Genomic DNA, 24,118 nt, shown 5'->3' with positions numbered 1-24,118 from the left:
ACGTTCCATTTCCTAAAAATGCCACGTTCATCCACTTATCAGTACATTTGTAACAGCCTAAACATTACAAAATTTCTATTCGATCAAACAATCCTCATAATTCCACACTCTCTCACAGACCTCGATTAAAAAAAATCCACACTTGGTCTGTTTCTCACATGGACAGATTTTGGGTGGAGTAAATCTTCTCGCTTTCTCTCTTCCAATCTGGTCAGATTAAAATGCAGGAAATTGTTATACCTCTGAATTGAGAGGACTCAAGAGATAGAGGGTTTTGTTTTAGTCATTCAACCAAGTGCTGCCCTGAAACAATATGGAAATTGCCATTTAAAATAAGAGTGAAGTATCACACAGTAGGCCTAGCCCTAGCATGGTGACAAAACTGCTGGATGAATGTGCTGTGAAATACACAGTAATAGCCAGTGGTGATTTTGGCATGTAAATCTTGGTGGGGCAAAACATTTATAAAAAAATTCACGCAAAGCAGCCACAACTGTCAGTAAGTGTCCATGATGGATTCTTTGAATGAAGAGATTGAGATAAAATTGTCTAGTTTGAGTGTTTGTTGCAGTTCGTTCCAGTTGCTAGCTGTAGCAAACTGAAAAGGGGAGCGACCCAGGGATGTGTGTTCTTTGGGGACCTTTAACAGAATGTGACTGACAGAACGGGTGTTGTATGTGGAGGATGAGGGCTGCAGTAGATATCTCAGATGGGGGAGAGTGAGGCCTAAGAGGGTTTTATAAATAACCATCAGCCAGTGGGTCTTGCGACTTGTATACAGAGATGACCAGTTTACAGAGGAGTATAGAGTGCAGTGATGTGTCCTATAAGGAGCATTGGTGGCAAATCTGATGGCTGAATGGTAAAGGACATCTAGCCACTAGAGAGCACCCTTACCTGCCGATCTATAAACGCCGTCTCCGGAATCTAGCATGGGTAGGATGGTCATCTAAATCAGGGTTAGTTTGGCAGCTGAGGTATGTGGTATTGTGATAAATGTTTGTATTTCTGCCTGTCAGAGAGAGCGGGCACTCCACCATGCACAAATAAGGACAAGAGCGGTGACTTGTTTTGCTCTCAAGAAAAGGGCGCCACTGAAAGGAGTGATTACTGGGGTAGCGGTAAATGTAAAAGTGGCCAACTGAAGGGGAAGATTCCTAGTGTTTGTGATGCTCGTTGTTTGGTGCGATGCAGACAGGGTGGCGTGAATGTTGAAACGGAAGAGTCATTGTTTGTTCTTTTGAGTTTTGTTGTTGACTCCCTGCCCGACAAAGCAGGCTTTTGTGCCAAATCCATTACAGGTGTACCAACACCTTGGAACCTCCCTCCTACACACTGCTGCCACATGCCCATAAGCTTAACACCTGTAACATAATGGATTTAGCACAAAAGCCTGCTTTGTTGGGCAGGGAGTCAACAAAACTCAAAAGAACAATGACTCTTCCGTTTCAACACTCACGCCACCCTGTCTGCGTCGCACCAAACGACGAGCCGAAGGGCATGACAACAGAATGTGTAGTATTGGAGAAAGAAGTGGTATCTTAATTGTAGGGGTGCCCATGGGACTGGGCATCAGAAGTGTCCGGAGGCAAGAGACGCAGGTTGAGGTTACCTGGGTTAAAGTAGTGCAGAGGTTGTCGTATGCGGAGGCATTGAAGAAAGTAGAGGAAGATGGGTCAAGGGGGAAGGATCCTGAGAATGTGTGTCAGTAGTAAATCTGTGCCAGCACAGAGAGATAGGCCAACGAGTAATATATGGTTCAGTAAGATTGGCTTTTTAACGTTCATAGCAATGGTTCTCTTTTTATTTAACTAGGCAAGTCAGTTAAGAACAAATTCTTATATTGAATGGACGGCCTACCCCGGACAACACTGGGTCAATTGTTTCGCCGCCCTATGGGACTTCCAATCACGGCCGGATGTGATGCAGCCTGGAATTGAATCAGGGACTGCAGTGACGCCTCTTGCACTGAGATTCAGTGCCTTAGACCACTGCGCCACTCGGGAGCCCAGTTATCAACTGTATCGCAGGGATGGAATGTAAAGTCCCAGAAAATAGAGGTTATGGTGGCAGCTGCAGATAAGTATTCGGGTGTACGAGATTTGGCGTCAGAAGAGTTACAGGGTGCGCTGAGTCTCGTCCTCCCAGGCCATTGGTTGGACCAGATAGGTTTAAATAGTGGAGCAGGATGGTGAGTTAATGAGTTTAGGGTTAAGATGGCAGGGTATTTTTTTTTTATATACTGCTCCAAAAAATAAAGGGAACACTTAAACAACACATCCTAGATCTGAATGAAAGAAATAATCTTATTAAATACTTTTTTCTTTACGTAGTTGAATGTGCTGACAACAAAATCACAAAAAAATTATCAATGGAAATCCAATTTATCAACCCATGGAGGTCTGGATTTGGAGTCACACTCAAAATTAAAGTGGAAAACCACACTACAGGTTGATCCAACTTTGATGTAATGTCCTTAAAACAAGTCAAAATGAGGCTCAGTAGTGTGTGTGGCCTCCACGTGCCTGTATGACCTCCCTACAACGCCTGGGCATGCTCCTGATGAGGTGGCGGATGGTCTCCTGAGGGATCTCCTCCCAGACCTGGACTAAAGCATCCGCCAACTCCTGGACAGTCTGTGGTGCAATGTGGCGTTGGTGGATGGAGCGAGACATGATGTCCCAGATGTGCTCAATTGGATTCAGGTCTGGGGAATGGGCGGGCCAGTCCATAGCATCAATGCCTTCCTCTTGCAGGAACTGCTGACACACTCCAGCCACATGAGGTCTAGCATTGTCTTGCATTATGAGGAACCCAGGGCCAACCGCACCAGCATATGGTCTCACAAGGGGTCTGAGGATCTCATCTCGGTACCTAATGGCAGTCAGGCTACCTCTGGCGAGCACATGGAGGGCTGTGCGGCCCTCAAAGAAATGCCACCCCACACCATGACCCACCGCCAAACCGGTCATGCTGGAGGATGTTGCAGGCAGCAGAACGTTCTCCACGGCATCTCCAGACTCTGTCACGTCTGTCACATGCTCAGTGTGAACCTGCTTTCATCCGTGAAGAGCACAGGGCGCCAGTGGCGAATTTGTCAATCTTGGTGTTCTCTGGCAAATGCCAAACGTCCTGCACGATGTTGGGCTGTAAGCACAACCCCCACCTGTGGATGTCGGGCCCTCATACCGCCCTCATGGAGTCTGTTTCTGACCGTTTGAGCAGACACATGCACATTTGTGGCCTGCTGGAGAGCATTTTGCAGGGCTCTGGCAGTGCTTCTCCTGCTCCTCCTTGCACAAAGGCGGAGGTAGCGGTCCCGCTGCTGGGTTGTTGCCCTCCTACGGCCTCCTCCACGTCTCCTGATGTACTGGCCTGTCTCCTGGTAGCACCTCCATGCTCTGGACACTACGCTGACAGACACAGCAAACCTTCTTGGCACAGCTCGCATTGATGTGCCATCCTGGATGAGCTGCACTACCTGAGCAACTTGTGTGGGTTGTAGACTCCGTCTCATGCTACCACTAGAGTGAAAGCACCGCCAGCATTCAAAAGTGACCAAAACATCAGCCAGGAAGCATAGGAACTGAAAAGTGGTCTGTGGTCCCCACCCGCAGAACCCCTCCTTTATTGGGGGTGTCTTGCTAATTGCCTATAATTTCCACCTGTTGTCTATTCCATTTGCACAACAGCATGTGAAATTTATTGTCAATCATTTTTTACATTACATTTTAGTCATTTAGCAGACGCTCTTATCCAGAGCGACTTACAGTAGTGAATGCATACATTTCATACAATTTCATACATTTTTTTTTTTGTTGCAATCAGTGTTGCTTCCTAAGTGGACAGTTTGATTTCACAGAAGTGTGATTGACTTGGAGTTACATTGTGTTGTTTAAGTGTTCCCTTTATTTTTTTGAGCAGTATATATATATATTTTTTTTTAAATAATTAACTTTCCCCTTTTTCAACACAAAGTATAAGGGATTCATACCCCAGTCTAGTTGGTGGCAGTAATGCAACATTTAATGAATGTCAACAGCCCTTTAAACCTCATCGAAGAAGTCTGGAGCTGGATTTGTCATAAGCATTGATTGAGGAAAAAAAACTAGAGATCATGAAAAGAAGATGGCGTACCAGGAAGAAAGTGGAACATTATTAATAAATATGGCGTGGAGGACTGCAGAATCCTTCTGGAAGGAGAAGATGGCGGATAAGGAATATGGAGTGGAGGATTTCACAGAACTTTTGGAAGAGCTAGAGAAGGATAGTGAATGTGACAAGAGTGAGGGGGAATTAATTGTGGTGGCAGGTGCAGTGATGACCAGTGAAAGGGAGCTGAGTGTAGAGGGAAGCGGTGCAGTGAGGACGATTGGCGTCGAGCAAAAAGAGCAGTACGTGCTCTAGTAGCTCAGATATGGAACCTGACGGGAGTATGGATGCAGTACCTGCACTGAGGACCGCTGAGTTTGGGCCTCATCCCCAGGATGGAAAGGATAATTCTGGCCCAGTGAAAGTGAGGTTTGTGGAGAGAATGGATCCTTGCATTTTGGCTGATCCATATATGGTGTCAGGTTGGGTGGAGAAGGGGACTGTTGAGTTGGGGAGAGTAACTGAGTGGATTAGTGATGATTTACTGTGTTTCTTCAGTCCAAAGGGAGCGGGCGCTCCAGATCACGAGATTAGGGACAATAAATGTGACTTTCTTTACTCTCCGGAGCAGGGTGCCATTGAAATGAGTGCTAACGGGGTGGCATTAAGTGTTGAGGATCAGTTGAAATGGAAGATTCCTGGTGTCTGGTGATGCCCGCTGTTTGGTGCGACACAGATCCGGTGGAGAGTGTGGGGAAAATACTACGGACATTGCGCCGAAATTCAACTGTGTTTTAGGTGTCAAGTTTATTGGCATGTTGCAAAAGTGTGTAAGACGGAGATTCCTAGATGTGAGTAGTGTGCAGGAGGGCATGAGACGCAGGAATGTGTAGTTGGTGGAGAAAGTTGTGTCAGCTGTGGGGGTGTCCGTGGGGCTGGAGATCAGAGGTGTCCGGTGAAAGGCAGGTTGAGGTTGCCAGAGTTAGAGTAGTACAGAAAGTTATGTATGCCAAAGCAGTGAAGGGAGTGGTAGAGGAAGATGGGAACAGGGTGAGGGATACTGAGAAAATTCCTGTGAATAGGCAGAGACCAAGAGAGAGTGATGGGAAGAATATCTGCTTCAGTAAGGTGGGTTTTTTAGCATTCATAGCCATGGTTGTCAATTGTACTGCAGAAATGAATGGCCTCACTAGTACAGCAGGTGGCGGTGCATGCACCTAAAAGTTGGATGTGATCCGCCAACAAAATCCAGAAGACATTACGCCACAGATGGAAACCACAAGCCTATCTTTGATCTCCAAAGTTTGGGATTTCCCATAAATTGCAGCTGTGAATCCGCCATATAAATAGTTGAAGCTCCGGTAATATAGTTAACTATTCAAAAGATAGCTGATATGCATTTTTCTACCTTGTAAAGACACATGGGGCGACAGGAGGAGCAGCTTTGCAAAATGCTATCGCGCAATTATACCATTTATAAAATGGCAAGATTTTTTTAAACAGACAAGCTCAAAAATAAGTGAGTTTACAAATTATCCAATCATGATCATTTTCACATCGCCCCCCAAAAAATGGAGGTGCAAAAGCACAAGTTTCCACCCTATTTTAATTAGCTCCAATGTCTCAGGTGGCCAAGTAGACAAGTCTGTTTGGCTTATCTCTCACAAAGAGGAATAACTTTGCAGCTTTTTCTGTTGATAAAACAATGCTATGCTGGCAGACGGTAACATTTAAATAAAACCCAGCCCCAAAATAATTTTATATCATAGGAAAAGACACCGCATTCACATGAATTTTAACACAGAGGGCAGTTTGGATTTGTCACTTTAAGCCCAAATATAATAATTTGACTAAGTCAAGTTTGACTTAAATCATTGTGCAACATCACAGATAAGCGCTGGCTGTCATCTTTCAGGGGGAAAAAAAGGTGGGGGGGGGGGGGGGATTTAGACTGGTATGAGCGTTTAACCCGAGTACAAAACCAAATAGGTTCTCAACAAAAAGTAAGGACGTGTCTTTGCTCACATCAGGTAAAAATGAATGGACTCAGTCGGGTAATGGATACAAAATGTTTTTGAATGGTTTATTGAAGCTATTTGTTTCCCACAAAGATCAAAACACAATGTAAAGAAAAAGGCAGAAAGAGTAGCATGGATCCACTACTGTTCACACTAGCCGTTCGTTCCCTCCAGGTGAGCCTTACTTTCTCAAAGGGACAGTCCACTTGAAAACCAAAGTTTGTCTGATGTTTTCAGTCCTCCAAAGTGGACTTTTGTTAAGCAGTCTTATTATTTCATCTTGACATTGGACAAATTTGAGGTCTGAAAACATCTGCCAAATGTTGGTGTACTATCCCTTTAACCAGCAGTGTCTGGACGCTTGGGACTGCAACACAATACACTAGCTTGACTAAGCTTACAACGCAAGGTCACAAAGGCAGCGGCAGAGAATGAACATGGCACACAGGTGGCGGATGGATGTACAAGGCTAAATAAATAAAGGGATAAAGAGAAGGTGCTTCAAACGTCCCCATCAAACTCTTAGAATAAAATCTAGATATTTTAACAAGCAAAAAAACAATTCAAGGATAAAGATGAGTTATCATAAGTGGATTGTCTTAAGAGTATTCCTTTTTACATTCACACATTATAATATCAATCTATAAGGAAAGGATGGTGTTTTTCTAAAGCTGGACTGGTGAAAGGCATTGAAGCGATGGTACTTTCACAATATCCCTTTTTTTATTAAGGAATCAAAAGACGGGGCGAGACAAGGAAAGAAAAGTCGTAAAGCTTTCATCGCTTTATACACTACACGGCATCTGCCACTCTCACTTGTCTACAATATTACAGGGGTTTGAATGTTAGCAGGATTTGAAAAAGAGTATCCCTCCTCTCTAGAAATGCATGGTGGGGTCAATATGACGAGCTCTGGGTGGCCCACACATACATATAGATGATTGGGGGGGGGTCTTCAGGCAGGCATGTACGGGGGAGGGGGCTCTTTCTCTGGCATCTTCATTGCCATCTCGTAGGTAGGCAGGATGTACTGAGGAGAGGGAGAATTATTTTAATCAATCAATGTATAAATATACTGCACACAGTGAGAGGACCAAAGCCATGGACATAATCATATGAGACATTTGATATTGTGCTAGATATTTCATCCATCTAAAACTGGGAAGGAGGGCAGACAGTTCATTCGGGAAATATTCAGATCCCTTGACTTTTTCCACATTTTGTTACATTACAGCCTTATCCTAAAATGAATTAAATACATTTTTCCCCCTCATCAATCTACACACAATACGCCATAATGACAAAACAAAAGAAGGTTTAGACATTTTTGCAAATGTATTAAAACTAAAAAACAGATACCTTATTTACGTAAGTATTCAGACCCTTTGCTATGAGACTCGAAATTGAGCTCTGGTGCATCCTGTTTCCATTGATCATCTTTGATGTTTCAACAACTTGATTGGCGATCCTTGATACTTCAGAGCACTCAGGACCTCAGACTGGGGTGAAGGTTCACCTTCCAACAGGACAATGACCCTAAGCACACAGCCAAGACGACGCAGGAGTGGCTTCGGGACAAGTCTCTGAATGTCCTTGAGCCCAATCGAACATCTCTGGAGAGACCTGAAAATAGCTGTGCAGCAACGCTCCCCATCCAACCTGACAGAGCTTGAGAGGATCTGCAGAGAAGAATGGGTGAAACTCCCCAAATACAGGTGTGTCAAGCTTGTAGCGTCATACCTAAGAAAACACGAGGCTGTAATAGCTGCCAAAAGGTTCTTCAACAAAGTAACAAAATGTAATTTCAGTTTTTTTATTCTTAATAAATTTGCAAAAATTTCTAAACTTGTTTTTGCTTTGTCATTATGGGGTAGTGTGTGTAGATTGATGAGGGGAAAAAACAATTTAATAAATTTTAGAATAATGCTGTAATGTAACAAAATGTGGAGAAAGTCAAGTGGTCTGCATACTTTCCGAACACAATTGAAACCACTGTGCATCCTTGAACTGACTAAGGATGTGAAAGTTATGCCCTCTACTGGTTATGCCACAGTATGCTTCAGAGGTTTGATTACGTGTGCCATTGACAATTAGTTTGGGACCCGGAGAGGGGGCTTTTCAGACACAAACCTGGGGAGGGGCCATGAAGGTAGGGTAAACAGCACTCTCCTGCACATTCCTGTTGTTGATGTACTTGTAGCAGTTCCACACACTCTTGATCAGGTAAGCCTGGGGGGGGGGGGGGGCAGCCAAAATGTTAAGTCTTTCTACCTGAGCCAGTGACGCTCATTCCTGGTCCTAGAGAGCGACAGTGTGCAGGCTTGTGTTCTAGCCCAGCTCCAACACCACTGATTCATCTCCAGAAGCGCTATCATCCATCTACTAAAGACCTGTCAGTCAAGGTCTATCATCCGTCTACTAAAGACCTGTCAGTCAAGGTCTATCATCCGTCTACTAAAGACCTGTCAGTCAAGGTCTATCATCCGTCTACTAAAGACCTGTCAGTCAAGGTCTATCATCCGTCTACTAAAGTTCAGCCAATGGATTGGGTAAATCAGATCAAGATCTCAGTTAACACTAACAAGTGCAGTAAATCTAAATATTCTTGGGAATTTGGATGGGGGAAAAATAAGTTCAGTATTCAAATCAGTCCATTTTCCAGAAAGACACACCTTCGTGATGATGAGGAAGGCGAAGAACACGAGGACGAAGAGCAGCAGGCAGCTGGAGTCCATGGAGAGTAGGTTGTCCTTGTAGGGGAAGTCCGGCTGAGACAAGGAGACACATTCAGCACGTACAGAAACTAAACACCCCATAAAACCAGGGACTGTACTGAAATATGGGCCTACAGAGCATCTTTAGCTTCAGTTCCATTGAACATCCCAGTGCTTTTTCATTTCTCATTCAGATGTAAAATCCATCTGATATAATGGTAGCAGGTCTAATGTAAAGACAGTGGAGATGGTAGTGAGAACACATTGTTAAGCCTCCAGGGGGTATGACAGAGTAGGGCCAATGAGTTAGCCAGCTAAGTTACCTAAGCATTCTGCAATTACTTTGTTTATTCTGAATATAAAACTATATTGAACAAAAATATAAAAGGCAACCATTTCAAAGATTTTACAGAGTTACAGTTCATATAAGGAAACCAGTGAATTGAAATCAATTCACGAGGCCCTAATCTATGGATTTCACATGACTGGGCAAGGGCTTACCCATGGGTGGCATGGGAGGGCATAGGCCCACCCACTGGGGTGCCCACAAAAGGGCTTTATTACAGGCAGAAATACTTATCAGCATCCCCCCAGATGATCTCGCAGGTGAAGAAGCCAGATGTGGAGGTCCTGGGCTGGCATGTTACACATGGTCTGCGTTTGAGGCCAGTTGGACGTACTGCCAAATTCTCTAAAACAACGTTGGAGGCAGCTTATGGTAGAGAAATTAATATTACGTTCTCTGGCAACTGCTCTGGTGGACATTCCTGCAGTCAGCTGGCCAATTGCATGCTTCCTGAAAACTTGAGACGTCTGTGGTCGTTTTGTGTGACAGAACTGCACATTTTAGAGTGGCCTTTTAATGTCCCCAGCACAAGGTGTACCTGTGTAATGATAATTATATTTAATCGGCTTCTTGACATGCCACACCTGTCAAGTGGATAGATTCTCTTGGCAAATGAGAAATGCTCACTAACAGGGATGTAAATAAATGTGCACACTATTTGAGAGAAATTAGCTTTGTGCATATGGAACATTTCTGGGATTTTAATTTCAGCTCATGAAACATGGGACCAACACTTTACATGTTCTGAATATATTTTTGTTCAGTATAGAAATTGTAAAGATAATTCATTCAACAACCAGCCACCCATATTGTTTTGGATTAATTCATTGCTTTCATTGTTGTTTAACCAGAAAATTAAGAGCTATATCTGGATGTTTATTTAAATAAGCCTAGCCGACAGGCCTGGGCGGGGCGGTGGACTAGCCGACAGGCCTGGGCGGGGCGGTGGACTAGCCGACAGGCACGGGCGGGGCGGTGGACTAGCCGACAGGCACGGGCGGGGCGGTGGACTAGCCGACAGGCACGGGCGGGGCGGTGGACTAGCCGACAGGCACGGGCGGGGCGGTGGACTAGCCGACAGGCACGGGCGGGGCGGTGGACTAGCCGACAGGCACGGGCGGGGCGGTGGACTAGCCGACAGGCACGGGCGGGGCGGTGGACTAGCCGACAGGCACGGGCGGGGCGGTGGACTAGCCGACAGGCACGGGCGGGGCGGTGGACTAGCCGACAGGCACGGGCGGGGCGGTGGACTAGCCGACAGGCACGGGCGGGGCGGTGGACTAGCCGACAGGCCTGGGCGGGGCGGTGGACTAGCCGACAGGCCTGGGCGGGGCGGTGGACTAGCCGACAGGCCTGGGCGGGGCGGTGGACTAGCCGACAGGCCTGGGCGGGGCGGTGGACTAGCCGACAGGCCTGGGCGGGGCGGTGGACTAGCCGACAGGCCTGGGCGGGGCGGTGGACTAGCCGACAGGCCTGGGCGGGGCGGTGGACTGGACTGACTCACCAGCTCTGTCATGTAGTCCTTGATCCGGGGTAGGTAGGTGAGGGAGCTGATGGCCACCAGACAACTCAGAGCAAAGTCAAAGAGCTGGTAGCAGAAGAAAGGGATGAGCCAGCCGTCACGATGCTACGTGGGGAGGAAGAGTAAACACACATCATTGACCATACATGTAAAAGGATGGCCATTTCACAAGAGTTTGTCAGGGGGTTTGTCAAGCAAGAGGCATATCTAGCCCTAGCAAAAACCTGATCTAAATCTTGGGTTCTAAGCAAAGTTGAGGATGTCACAAAATTCACAGGCATTGAATCAATCTATGTTCATCTGTTCTTAGGTCATCAGGACTGGGTATTTAGCAAGGCAGGCTACAACCAGCAATGGAAACTCTGACACACACTGAATACAGGGCATCTACAAGGGTAACCTAAGAGCCTGTATTCACAGCTAAGGCATAACGCTCGTTGCTCACACCAAGATCAACCAAAACCTAGACAATGCGTCATGCTTTAGCGGTGCGTCGCCATTTAAAGTAGCAGCTCTATTCGGGTCCACGTCACATATCCATCAAACCTGTCAGTGTGGATGCCCATCAGGTAGGCCTGGTGAGGTAAAGATAACATTAGAACAACATTGTGTAGCAAACTTTTGGCTCACCCTGGTGGGGCTAGTTGAATGCACAAGCAAGGAGTTTGCATGCAGTGAATCTGTTACTGGTCAATGTGAATTGCTTAAAAATCATTAAGACAAAAAAAATATATTGTCCTTTCAGACACCAGGAAGGGACAAAGCACTGCCATCAGAGTTGTGTTCATTGGGGCACATAGATGTTTTAAAACATATTGCAACGAAAAACTCAATGAGTGTTTATCATTGGACAACTCCAGGTAGTTCTTCCCCGTTTCAGTCCGCTTTCTTCCATAATGAACATGACCATGGTTGAAGTTCAGTGAGAACTCTTTTCAACTTCCTATTTCTCCCACTCCTCCAGGGGTAATTGTCATCCCCGCTGTCACACAACTTACATTTGTATGCTGGGTTTAGAATATATATAAGACAACATTTGATTGACACATACAAAACAGATGGCTAGAAACTTACAGTAATGGCTCCATAGACCATCATGGTGCTGATAGTGAGCATCAACAGAGAGATGGCAAATCCCACACAGGCATTCTCTATAAGCACAGAGAGAGAGAGAGAGAGAGAGAGAGAGAGAGAGAGAGAGAGTCTAACAGAGTTCATTCATTAAGGTAAAATACTTGTGTATTCAACTACAAATTCAACTTGCAGTAAGTCTTGAAATTAACGTCAGTCAAAGGCGTTGGGAGAATCATTTCCTAAATCTAAAAAAAATATTAACCCAAATGTTGAATTATCTATAACTAACAATTGAATATAGTGGTATTGTGCACCTATCCTTGTGAGACATCATGGCTGCCTGGTCTGGGCCAGTTGCATCCCACGATGGGGCCCCACAGAGTACATTCATGCAACTGTCAGTGAGAGCGTTACTACTGAGGCCCAATTGATTTCTGTGTAACTGAAGCGTCTCCAGGGATGCATTGCCTACTAACTCGCTCTCTTTTAGCATTAGCGTGCTCTGGGGAGCCCTTAGCTTCTCCCACTCAGGCACTCAGTGGCATCAGTGAAGACAACGCACAATAACACAGGCTACGCTAGGCTAATTAATAGGCCTGCCATCTGCTGCACTCTGGTGCGTCGGTCAAGTGCTTCTGACAGCTCACAGCCTTGTGCTGGGCACTAAGTGAGTGAGGAGAGGCATGTGTGGTTCACTCCAGACTATCAGCCAGACAGTCATTCTAAAGCTGTGCAGGAAGCCGTCTCTCTTCAGTGTAACTCATCCGATTGTCGTAACGGTAACTTATGCAATCTGCAAGCCATTCCTTCCGAGTAGGGCATTTATGAGTGTGACTGTGTGAGTGAATGAGAAGAGGTGTGTGTAGTCCATGCGGAGCTCCCAAAGTCAGTTCTGAAGCTGTGCATAGTGTGTGTGTGTGTGTGTGTATCAGAAGGGCCGTCACTGATGCAATCTGTAGCCCAATCCATTACAGTAGATCGTTGAGCATTACGTCCTGTGTGTCTGAGGCCAGGCTATACATTCAGCCTCTAACAGGCATTCTGGACCCGGGCATCTGCCAATACCAACAGTATAACTGTGTACCTTCCTATGCATGTGTGAAATATCTGATATTACAGTGAAAGATATCAGTGGAAAAGAACAGATGGAAATGGTAGTCAAATAGAGAACTTTTTCAATTTTTTTTAGGTAATCGTAGGAGAGTATTCGGATGGAAAAACATCTATTTGGGGCTTCTCCATTTGTTTACAGCTCTGTTAGAATACTTCAGAAAGGTATCCTGCCTTCCTACCTACCTGGAGGTAATCACAGATCTGAAATGGTTGGATTGGTGACAGTAATAAGGCGATAACATTGTTTAATACCGACCCAATCGCTTATAGATCTGTGCTTACCTCAAGGAACCAAGAAAGGAAGAATGAATTTTCAAGTACTCAAACAGGGGCCTCTTCCCCACAGGGCCCTCTTCCCCACAGGGCCCTCTTCTTCCACACCGCCCTCTTCTTCCACACCGCCCTCTTCTTCCACACCGCCCTCTTCTTCCACACCGCCCTCTTCTTCCACACCGCCCTCTTCTTCCACACCGCCCTCTTCTTCCACACCGCCCTCTTCTTCCACACCGCCCTCTTCTTCCACACCGCCCTCTTCTTCCACACCTTGTACTTTGAGATCACAAAAATATCAGACTGCAGGTCAAGGCGGTTCAGTCCCTCATGTTTTGTCTGTAAACAATATCCTTTATTTAGACCGTAGGTGGGAGTCCTAGAAAAGGATAGACAGCATTGAAAGTGTCCTACAGGGGATTCGTACCTCTAACGCGGGGCGATGTCATACCATTTCTTGTCCGAAGTCGGCTGTGTAGACTCCAAACTGGTGCCAGGCTTTGGATTTACATAGCGCGCGCACACCCCCCCTCCCCCTCCCTTTCTTTTGGCACAGTCCTGCTCTGTGTGTGCATGTGTTGTGGGGGTGGTTCAGTCGCTGCCCACAAGAGCCAAGCCCCTTCAGCTCTTACTGAGTCACTTTCTGGGAAATGAGGAGTCCTTGTGCAACCAAGCCAAATAAACAACGTAACCGCACCGAGTAAACTAAACACCACAACAGCCAACCACAGACAGCACAGCTCTGCCCAGCTCCAGGTTATGTATTAAAATCCTGATTTTACAGGCTTTGGGCCTGCGACAAAATAAGAGTTCTAGCCAAATCAGTCCATATAGGGCTGAAAGGTTAAAGAAGCAGGCATTTGGCGAAAGTTATCCATGCTGGATGAGAAGGGGATGTGTGTGTGTGAGAGCTATGAGGTACCAGTCCAGAAAAAGTAGTGCAGCTTTGCTAATAAATCGGGGGGGGGGGGGGGGGGGGTTTAACAAATACAATATTGGGAGACTATGCTAAATCATACCAGCTACTGCCTTTTGGGAAGATAAAACACAGATTATCATGGATGCTGTCACTACTGGCCTACGTAGACAACTCAAGTTGAACCAAACATGATGACATGACGAACTAACCCTTTAAGACATTCCCCTCCACTTGGAGGGTGTGGCTAAAGTAGTGCTCGATAACCTCATACTGCAGGTCCACAGTGGGCTCGTTCTCTGGGTGGGTCACGGCCACGGTCAGCAGGATGCCCATCAACAGGTTCACCACCTGGAGAGACAGAAAGGCATTGTTACACTATGTCCTTCAACACATAGCCTGGTCCTAGATCGGTTTGTGCTGGTTTGCCAACTCCTATAATGTGGCATAAGTGACAATGACCATAGGAGTTGTCAAGACATTACAAACAGATCTGAAACCAGGCTAGGATACAGTCTGTTGTAGATTAGAACATTGATATTTTGTGACATACTAGGTTTCTGTTTCCACAGATACGCAACCAATTACACTTCATTTTATTTGAACAAGCCAAGGCGCTCTCATTAGGATTAGCCTAAATAATAGTTATTATTACCAGGTGTTTTGTATGGTTGCTAGGAGTCCATTTCCCCTAATCTGTTTAATGGACTTTCCCTGTCAAAGTGTATGTTACATTTAAAATATTAAATCCCTCTCACACATTGCATAATATATTTAATGATTAGACTTGTGATATAGGCCTCTGTCAATGTATCCAGAGGTTTTGCCAACAACCATTGTGAATGACAACACATGGATCAAATGTGTCTTTTTACACTTGTAAACTGTTGGATGTTAAATCATGCACTGTTACCGATCTTCACTGTGCAAAAAACAAACACTCCAAGAGATGTTCTACACTTGTGGTTACAGTCCCTCTAATTCTCACTTCTTATAATACTTATATCAAGTATTAAAAAAAACAACACACGAGACAGAGAAAGTGAATGTTTATTGAAGACAATCCCGCAGGTGAAGGCGGCGGATGTGGGGGTCCTGGGCTGGGGTGGTTAAGCGTGGTCTATGGTTGGTCTGCGACATTCAATTCTCTGGCAATAGCTCTGGTGGACATTCCTGCAGTCAGAATGCCAATTACACGCTCCCTCAAAACTTGAGACACCTGTGGCATTGCGTTTTGTGACAAAACTGCACATTTTAAAAAGTGGCCTTTTATTGTTCCCAGAACCTGTGTAATGATCATGTTGTTTAATCAGCTTCTTAATATGCCACACCTGTCAGGTGGATGGATTAGCTTGGCAAAGGGGAAATGCTCACTGTGTTGTAGAGTGGTGGCCTGTTGCCAGAGAATTGAATGTTCATTTCTCTACCATAAGCCGCCTCCAACGTCATTTTAGAGAATTTGGCAGTACATCCAACTGGCCTCACCTGCAGACCATGTGTAACCACTCCAGCCCTGGACCTCCACATCCGCCTTCTTCACCTGCGGGATCGTCAGACGGCCACCTGATGAAACTGGTTTTGCACAACCAAAGACTTTCTGCGCAAACAGTCTCAGGAAAGTGCATCTGCGTGCTCATCGTCCTCTCCAGTCTTGACCGGACTGCAGGTTGGCGTTTTAACCTTCTTCAGTGGGAAAATGCTCACCGTTGATGACCACTGGTATGCTGGAGAAGTGTGCTCTTCACAGATGTATCCCTGTTTCAACTGTACCGGGTAGATGCAGACAGGGTGTATGGCATCGTGTGGGTGGGCAGTTTGCTGATGTCAACGTTGTGTACAGAGTGCCCCATGGTGGCAGTAGGAATATGGTCAATGTTCCTGGCCTATTCCCTGGGACTGCCAGGCAGAAGAAACATCAGCCCACACAGAGAAACACGAGATTGTATTTCACTCAACTTTCTAGAGTTTTCCCCATTAGTTAACACTATCAACATTTCCCTTTACTGTGGAAATTGTGATCAAATCAACACAATAGCCACATACTGAAACAAAACAAACTATGCAAGACTTAGTATGCAAAACTAACAATGCAAGAGATGTTGTAGGCAGAACGCGTCGGAGTAGGATTCTATTCCATTGACTGGCACGACTCAGGCCCGTACTCTACACAAACCAGTGCGCCATAACAAATAAGAGCTGCAGTCGGGCCTATATGCAAAAAGGCACTTTGACATATATGGATCTGTGCCATTCACTTTGAACTGGATTGTGTTTACAGCATGAGCGGTCGTCAGTAGATGTGCTTGTTTTGAGCAAAGCGACAGCTACATGTAGCGATGTGTGCACATTTGTACATATCCTTTGCTACTTAGTGAGTTATTACATAATTTGTAGTCAGCAATGGGGGAGTGTTTGCCTCCTACAAGAGCACAAGGTGTGCATTTCTAGACATCTTTGAAGCGAGTCAGAGCTTTTTTTTGTCATAAAAACGGGACAGTGTTGTATTTTGAGGCAGGCTTGAATAAGCTAAGTAGCCAATAGGCGGAGAGTAGAATAAATTTGTCTGATTTTCTGTAATAATGGTATGGGAATAATGATGCATTTTCGTTCATCAAAGAACAACATTAACAGTCACCTTGTTTGAAGGACAAGTGGATAAAAAGGTTAATGTCAAGCCCTGCATGATTTTTTCAAAAAGTCTCAAGGAATGTAGGCCTACATTGTAGAGGTTGACCGATTATGATTTTTCAACGCCGATACCGATTATTGGAGGACCGAAAAAGCCGATTAATCGGCCAATATCTTTTTATTTGTAATAATGACAATTACAACAATACTGCATGAACACTTACTTTAACTTAATATAATACATCAAAATCTATTTAGTCTCAAATAAATAATGAAACATGTTCAATTTGGTTTAAATAATGCAAAAACAAAGTGTTGAAGAAAGTAAAAGGGCATTATGTGCCATGTAAGAAAGCTAACGTTTACGTTCCTTCCTCAGAACATGAGAACATATGAAAGCTGGTGGTTCCTTTAAAAATGAGTCTTCAATATTCCCAGGTAAGAAGTTTTAGGTTGTAGTTATTATAGGAATTATAGGACTATTTCTCTCTATACGATTTGTATTTCATATACCTTTGACTATTGGATGTTCTTATAGGCACTTTAGTATTGCCAGTGTAACAGTATAGCTTCCGTCCCTCTCCTCACTCCTACCTGGACTCAAACCAGGAACACATCGACAACAGCCACCCCCGAAGCAGCGTTACCCATGCAGAGCAAGGGAAACAACTACTCCAAGTCTCAGAGCGAGTGACGTTTGAAACGCTATTAGCGCGCACCCGCTAACTAGCTAGCCATTTCACATCGGTTACACCAGCCTAATCCTGGGAGTTGACAGGCTTGAAGTCATAAACAGCGCAATGCATTGCGAAGGGCTGCTGGAAAAACGCACGAAAGTGCTGTTTTGAATGAATGCTTACGAGCCTGCTGGTGCCTACCATCACTCAGTCAGACTGCTCTATCAAATCATAAACTTAATTATAACATAATAACACACAGAAACACGAGCCTTAGGTCATTAATATGGTCGAATCCGGAAACTATCACGTTTATTCTTTCAGTGAAATACGGAACCGTTCCGTATTTTATCTAACGGGTGGCATCCATAAGTCTAAATATTCCTGTTATATTACGCAACCTTCAATGTTATGTCATAATTACGTAAAATTCTGGCAAATTAGTTCGCAACGAGCCAGGCGGCCCAAACTGTTGCATATACCCTGACTCTGCATGCAATGAACAGAAGAGAAGTGACACAATTTCACCTGGTTAATATTGCCTGCTAACCTGGATTTCTTTTAGCTAAATATGCAGGTTTAAAAATATATACTTCTGTGTATTGATTTTAAGAAAGGCATTGATGTTTATGGTTAGGTACACTCGTGCAACGATTGTGCTTTTTTTCGCAAATGCGCTTTTGTTAAATCATCCCCCTGTTTGGCGAAGTTTGCTGTCTTTGTTAGGAAGAAATAGTCTTCACAGTTCGCAACGAGCCAGGCGGCCCAAACTGCTGCATATACCCTGACTCTGTTGCAGAGGTGACACATTTTCCCTAGTTAAAAGAAATTCATGTTAGCAGGCAATATTAACTAAATATGCACGTTTAAAATATATACTTGTGTATTGATTTTAAGAAAGACATTGAGGTTTATGGTTAGGTACAAGTTGGAGCAACGACAGTCCTTTTTCGCGAATGCGCACCGCATCGATTATATGCAACGCAGGACAGGCTAGATAAACTAGTAATATCATCAACCATGTGTAGTTAACTAGTGATTATCATTGATTGATTGATTGTTTTTTTATAAGATAAGTTTAATGCTAGCTAGCAACTTACCTTGGCGTCTTACTGCATTCGCATAACAGGCAGGCTCCTCGTGGAGTGCAATGTAAAGCAGGTGGTTAGAGCGTTGGACTAGTTAACCGTAAGGTTTCAAGATTGAATCCCCGAGCTGACAAGGTAAAAATCTGTCGTTCTGCCCCTGAACAAGGCAGTTAACCCACCGTTCCTAGGCCGTCATTGAAAATAAGAATGTGTTCTTAACTGACTTGCCTAGTTAAAAAATATTTATACAAAAAATAAAAATAAAAAAATAATAAAATTAGAATTTAAATAAATAGAACAAATATATAGAAATAATAAAAATAAAATCGGTGGCCAAAAATACCGATTACCGATTGTTATGAAAACTTGAAATCGGCCCTAATTAAATCGGCCATTGCGATTCATCGGTCAACCTCTACTACATTGACCACCACACTGCTACTGTAGGCTTAACGATAGAACAGATATTTCCATGTTAAAATGTTATGGGGTGCATTTTCTCCATCGTTTTTGATGGTAGGCCACAATGGTAGGCCTACATTATAATCAAATAGCCACAGTAGCCTACTTGATCCCTGTTAAAACTAACTTAATGTGGGTACAACCTCAGTGTTCACAGTAAACGCACGCCGGAAGTTGCACAACATTTTAAAATGGTCAAGTTTGCGCTCGGCAGACTTGAATCTTGCTCAGTGATGAAAAATATTTGAGGGAACATTGGTTATGCTATGGGCAGGCATAAGCTACGGGCAAAGAACACAATTGCATTGTATCGATGGCAATTATGAATGCACAGAGATACCGTGACGAGATCATGAGGCCCATTGTCATGCATCCACCGCCACCACCTCAAGTGTCAGCATGATAATGCACATCCCCATGTCACAAGGTTCTGTACACAATTCCTGGAAGCTGAAAATGTTCCAGTTCTTCCATGGCCTGCATACTCAGCAGACAAGTCACCCATTGAGCATGTTTGGGATGCTCTGGATTGATATGTACAACAGTGTGTTCCAGTAAAGTGGAGTGGGACAACATTCCACAGGCCACAATAAACAGCCTGAAAAGGAGATGTGTCCCACTGCATGAAGTAAATGTTCACACCATACACTGACTGGTTCTCTGATCCATGCTCCTACTTTTTTTTTTAAGGCTTTAAAAAAATATATGTGACCAACAGATGCTTATCTGTATTCCCAGTCATGTGAAATCGATAGATTAGGGTCTATGCATTTCAATTGACTGATGTCCTTATATGAACTGTAACTCAGCAAAATATATTAAATTGTTGCATGTTGCGATTATATTTTTGTTCAGTGTATACAGCTAGCTAGCTACTGGTAGCTAGCTAGCTAGGTACTGGTTGCTAGCTAGCTAGGTACTGGTTGCTAGCTAGCTAGGTACTGGTTGCTAGCTAACTAGGTACTGGTTGCTAGCTAACTAGGTACTGGTTGCTAGCTAACTAGGTACTGGTTGCTAGCTAACTAGGTACTGGTTGCTAGCTAGCTAACACTAGCACAAGCTACAGCACTGGCACCAGATGTGCATGGGAGGGAGCTGAAAGGAGAAGGGTGTAATTGCAGACCGAAATTCAAGGTGTTCCTGCATATGCAGGAATGCCTACATCAGAGCTGCCAACTCACACATTGGCGGTGAGACACGCACATTTGACCCTCTTCAGGCCACACCTCATATCTCACACATTGAAAACTACTGCATTTATTTTCCTAATTTGTACATCAGCGCGTTAACTGTGCTCCAAATCTTTTGGAAATCAAAGCATCTGCTCCTTCAATTTAACATCATGAGCGGAACCACTATCATCCCGTCTTGTCACAGCACTGTGAACCACAGCACATTGAAGCAAATGATTGGTCTAGTTATGTGAAGGATCAAGGGGATTGGATGAATGTTTTAGAGAAACGCCCCTCAAGATTAGAGGAGCTGAATGGAGAAGGAACATGTTCTCCGCTAAGTTTATTAAACTGTAAAAAGAGCAGCATGGTAGCTGCGTTTTATGTAAAATGTTAACAGAATTAAGTTGCTGTTACTCCAGTCTATAAATCTATTGCAGAATGAAGCCTTTTGACAGCATGTACTAAAGTCGATTTAACCCGCACTTGCATTAGTTCCCTCGTTTGTTTATTGGCATTTAGGCTGAGATAACAAAAAGGGAGCAAACAGACCTATAGTATGTTTTAGCAGGGAAGTTTGGTAGGGTGACCTGATTTGGAACTATGACAATAATTGTGTCAGATTGTGAACCCAAAAGTGTACATTTGATTCTAAAGGGGACGGTTAATAATTTGGTTTGGGTGTAGTGGTAGATTTGTCATATTTTTATTATCCATTTATTTAGTCTGATCAGTGGAACAATTCTAATTCTTAACAATGGGCTAAAATATAGGGTAATTACTGTGCTTGTCAACAAGAGCACTACTGTTATTCCCCAAACTTGTATTATTCCATTTTGCCAGTGGAATTACCCATTTGAAATATGATATACCTGTTGTCTTTTTCAAAACGAATTATGTATTATTGCAGCCATTCATGGACAGTTTTGAATAAGTCATACAAATAAGCAAAAGGATGTTAAATGCTCCAGGAATCAAATATCATTTTTTACAGTTTAGTATTGTGCACATGCTAGGCAGAGATGGTAGGGGGACTCACCTCATAAAGACATCATATTTTGAGTAAGATGATGTCATGGATATTCAGCTAGTAGGCATAAACCACCTGAATATTGATATTCATTCAAATGTTCTTGAAAGTTGGGTGATTGAGAAATTAATTGTTAGAACAAGAACATTTTCAAACACCCAGCACTTGGAAAACATAAATCAGAGGTGGAGAACCCTCCTGGAGAGCAAGCAGTGTTTTCTTCCAGACCTATTTTAAAAAGATAGCTAGTTCACCCAAATTACAAAATGTTTGTGTCCTTACCTTGAAAGCAGTCTATGGACAAGGAGACTGCAATCTATGATTTGGTTACCCGTTGCCATCAACCTTTACAGGATCGGTGGGTCCCCCACGGGACGGTTGAGCTAACGTAGGCTAATGCGATTAGCATGAGGTTGTAAGTAACAAGAACCTTTCCCAGAACATAAACATATCTTATATTGTCAGAAAGCTTAAATTCTTGTTAATCTAACTGCCCTGTCCAATTTACAGTGGCTATTACAGTGAAAGAATATCATGCTATTGTTTGAGGAGTGCACAGTTATGTACTTGAAAAGTTATTAATAAACCAAGTAGGCACATTTGGGCAGTCTTGATACAACTTTTAACAGAAATGCAATGTTCATTGGATCAGTATAAAAAAAACTTTGCACATACACTGCTGGAATCTAGTGGCCAAAAAAACCGCATGTTTTTTCTTTGTATTATCTTTTACCAGATCTAATGTGTTATATTCGCCTACACTCATGTCACACTTCCACAAACTTCAAAGTGTTTCCTTTCAAATGGTATCAAGAATATGCATATTCTTGCTTCAGGTCCTGAGCTACAGGCAGTTAGATTTGGGTATGTCATTCTAGGCGAATGTTTTAATTTTTTTTATTTTTTAAAGAGTCCGATCCTTAAGAGGTTTAAAAAAAATGTTTTACTCCTGTGCAGAGCACTACACACACACACACACACAAACGTTCTACCTGAGAACAGGGATCAATCCCGGCTTCCAATCTTCACACATTTTCTACCATTCTACCGTCTCCCTAGCTCATTTCATTTCAGTCTGAATGCTTCTCAAACCACGTAAACAAAATGTTAGAAAAAAATATTAGCATACTTTAAATGTCATCCTCTCAAAGTGGTCGAATATTGAGTGTTCATTTAATGTTCAAAGCATCCTGAATACACCTGACCTCGTTTTTTATTTTTTCCACCCTGGTCATGGGCCTAAAACAATACGCAGAATTGCAGTAAATTAACTTTAAAACAGTAACATACTCCCAGTCCCCCTTCTAGGGACTGTGTCAAGGAGCAATGAAATCCATTTAGCAAATCTCACTCCAGTTTTCTTCAAAAGTTGGCAGCCCTGACAGAATTGCGTGCCGCAATCACACTATTGGCAGAAAGTCCCTAACGGGTAACGTTGACACTTTGCTAATTAACTAATTTAGCTAACGTTAGTTAACTATCCGATTACATTAGTTAGCTAGTTAGCTAATATAGGACAATTTACATAATCTAGTTAGCAGTATGTTCCAAAGTAAGGCACGTATTCAGATATCAAAGTGACTTTCTCGACAAATACTTGCTTCGGTTTAACTTACTGGTAACAAGCTAGCTAGTTAGTTAGGTACAACGGCCTACTATCGACAGTGCAATGGCAACGAGGGTTGTGCTGCAACATGACTGCAACGAAGCTAACGTTAGCGCAATCTAAAAGCAAGGCGACCATTTGTATAGTACGTACCATGTACCAAGTGCCGAGAATGATGGTTCCCGTCCTGACATGGCAACACCCACAGCATCTCGTTGTGTAGAGCCTGTGTCGATTCGGTTTAAAATGGTGCATGTCTTCCTCTAACGTAGGGATAAACATCGCTGAAGCTGCGCGATGAAGAAAGCCTGCACCATCAACAACCGACGGTGATATGACGCGCCCACCTATATGCAGTGTTGCCAACTAATTTTCAGGGGAAGTTGCTAGAGGCAGGTCGATTTGTTGCTAAAAGTTGCTAAATGACGTTGTGATGTCATTGCTTGATGACGTCATTACGCATAACGTAAAACTGTCATTACGTAGGATACACAATAACGTTACTCAAATTGACTGGCCATCTCGGCGAAAAATATGATTTGACATTTATTAGTTTAGATTTGTTTGTTTATTATCATATATTTTTATTTGTAAAAGTGATATAAACACATTTTATATGATCACATTTGTATTGTTGTGCTGCTTGGCTGGCTAGCTGCTCAATGGTTTCCTCCAGATATTGCGACTGTTTTCACACACACTGCAGTACACACTGCCACCACCAGCTAGCTGTGTGGAAATCCTCTTCATCTTCACTGTCCAACTGCATTGTCACAGAGCTGGAACCAGCGGTAGAGGATGGAGTGGCCTTAAAGCTGTATGCTGCTGTGGTGCCAAACTGCTGCAGAACTTCACTTGGTAGTTTATGCTGGTAACAGGTATCACAGAATCTGAAAAGGCAGCTTTGCAAGCCATACCTAAATGGTCACATGCTTGCAGCGAACAATGCTCTGCAGTGGCCATTGCCATAGTAGCTTCTGCGCTTTTGCAGTTATCCACTTTTTTAACCAACTGTGGTAATGTAGACTGCGTTGTGGGGTTGTACGGTTTTGATTTATTGATATGCTTTGCTGTAGCACAATGTTTTTTGATGTCATACATTTTTGCAAGCATATCTGATTTGCAGTACGCACAGTATGCCAGACAATCATCCCCAATTACTGGCTTCAGCCACCCTTTAAATTCAGGTACAGACTCCCACTCTTTTCTGTACTTCTGGCTGTACAATTTTGATTGAGACATGTTGTAAGTTCTGTTCAAGATCAAACATTTGTGACCAACTATATTCATTGGGTTTGTCTTGTCGAACGCATACTACTGCTGCTGCAGTCAGCCAACAATGATTTGCAATTTGTTGAAATTGCTGCTGGCTGTGCACGAGCTGAGCGCC

General features: G+C 43.7%; 1 protein-coding gene across 1 annotated transcript; it reads right to left on the bottom strand.

The window, feature by feature from the left end:
• Window positions 1–6,805: 6,805 nt before the first annotated feature.
• On the bottom strand, window positions 6,806–23,171 carry LOC106571180 (lysosomal-associated transmembrane protein 4A). Its single transcript, XM_045695598.2, has 7 exons — window positions 22,882–23,171; window positions 14,278–14,416; window positions 11,767–11,843; window positions 10,675–10,797; window positions 8,783–8,878; window positions 8,241–8,339; window positions 6,806–7,140 (listed from the first exon to the last, which is right to left on the bottom strand). Exons 1-7 carry the CDS (start codon window positions 23,008–23,010, stop codon window positions 7,066–7,068), a joined length of 738 nt encoding a protein of 245 aa, XP_045551554.1. The 5' UTR covers window positions 23,011–23,171; the 3' UTR covers window positions 6,806–7,065.
• Window positions 23,172–24,118: the final 947 nt, after the last annotated feature.

This window comes from Salmo salar, chromosome 15, assembly GCF_965601325.2.
Source record: "Salmo salar chromosome 15, fSalSal1, whole genome shotgun sequence".
NCBI lineage: Eukaryota > Metazoa > Chordata > Actinopteri > Salmoniformes > Salmonidae > Salmo > Salmo salar.
Note: the sequence above shows the minus strand (reverse complement) of the source record. Positions and strands in the feature narration are given on the sequence as shown.

What these genes read in the sequence shown, in the direction of transcription:
- LOC106571180 (XM_045695598.2), bottom strand. Translation starts at nt 23,010, where the DNA reads ATGTTTATCCCTACGTTAGAGGAAGACATGCACCATTTTAAACCGAAT. An exon ending in TGGTCTATGGAGCCATTACT is followed by an intron (nt 10,798 to 11,766) that starts GTAAGTTTCTAG and finishes CTCCCCACGTAG; the next exon opens with CATCGTGACGGCTGGCTCAT. An exon ending in CCTTCCTCATCATCACGAAG is followed by an intron (nt 8,340 to 8,782) that starts GTGTGTCTTTCT and finishes CCCCCCCCCCAG; the next exon opens with GCTTACCTGATCAAGAGTGT.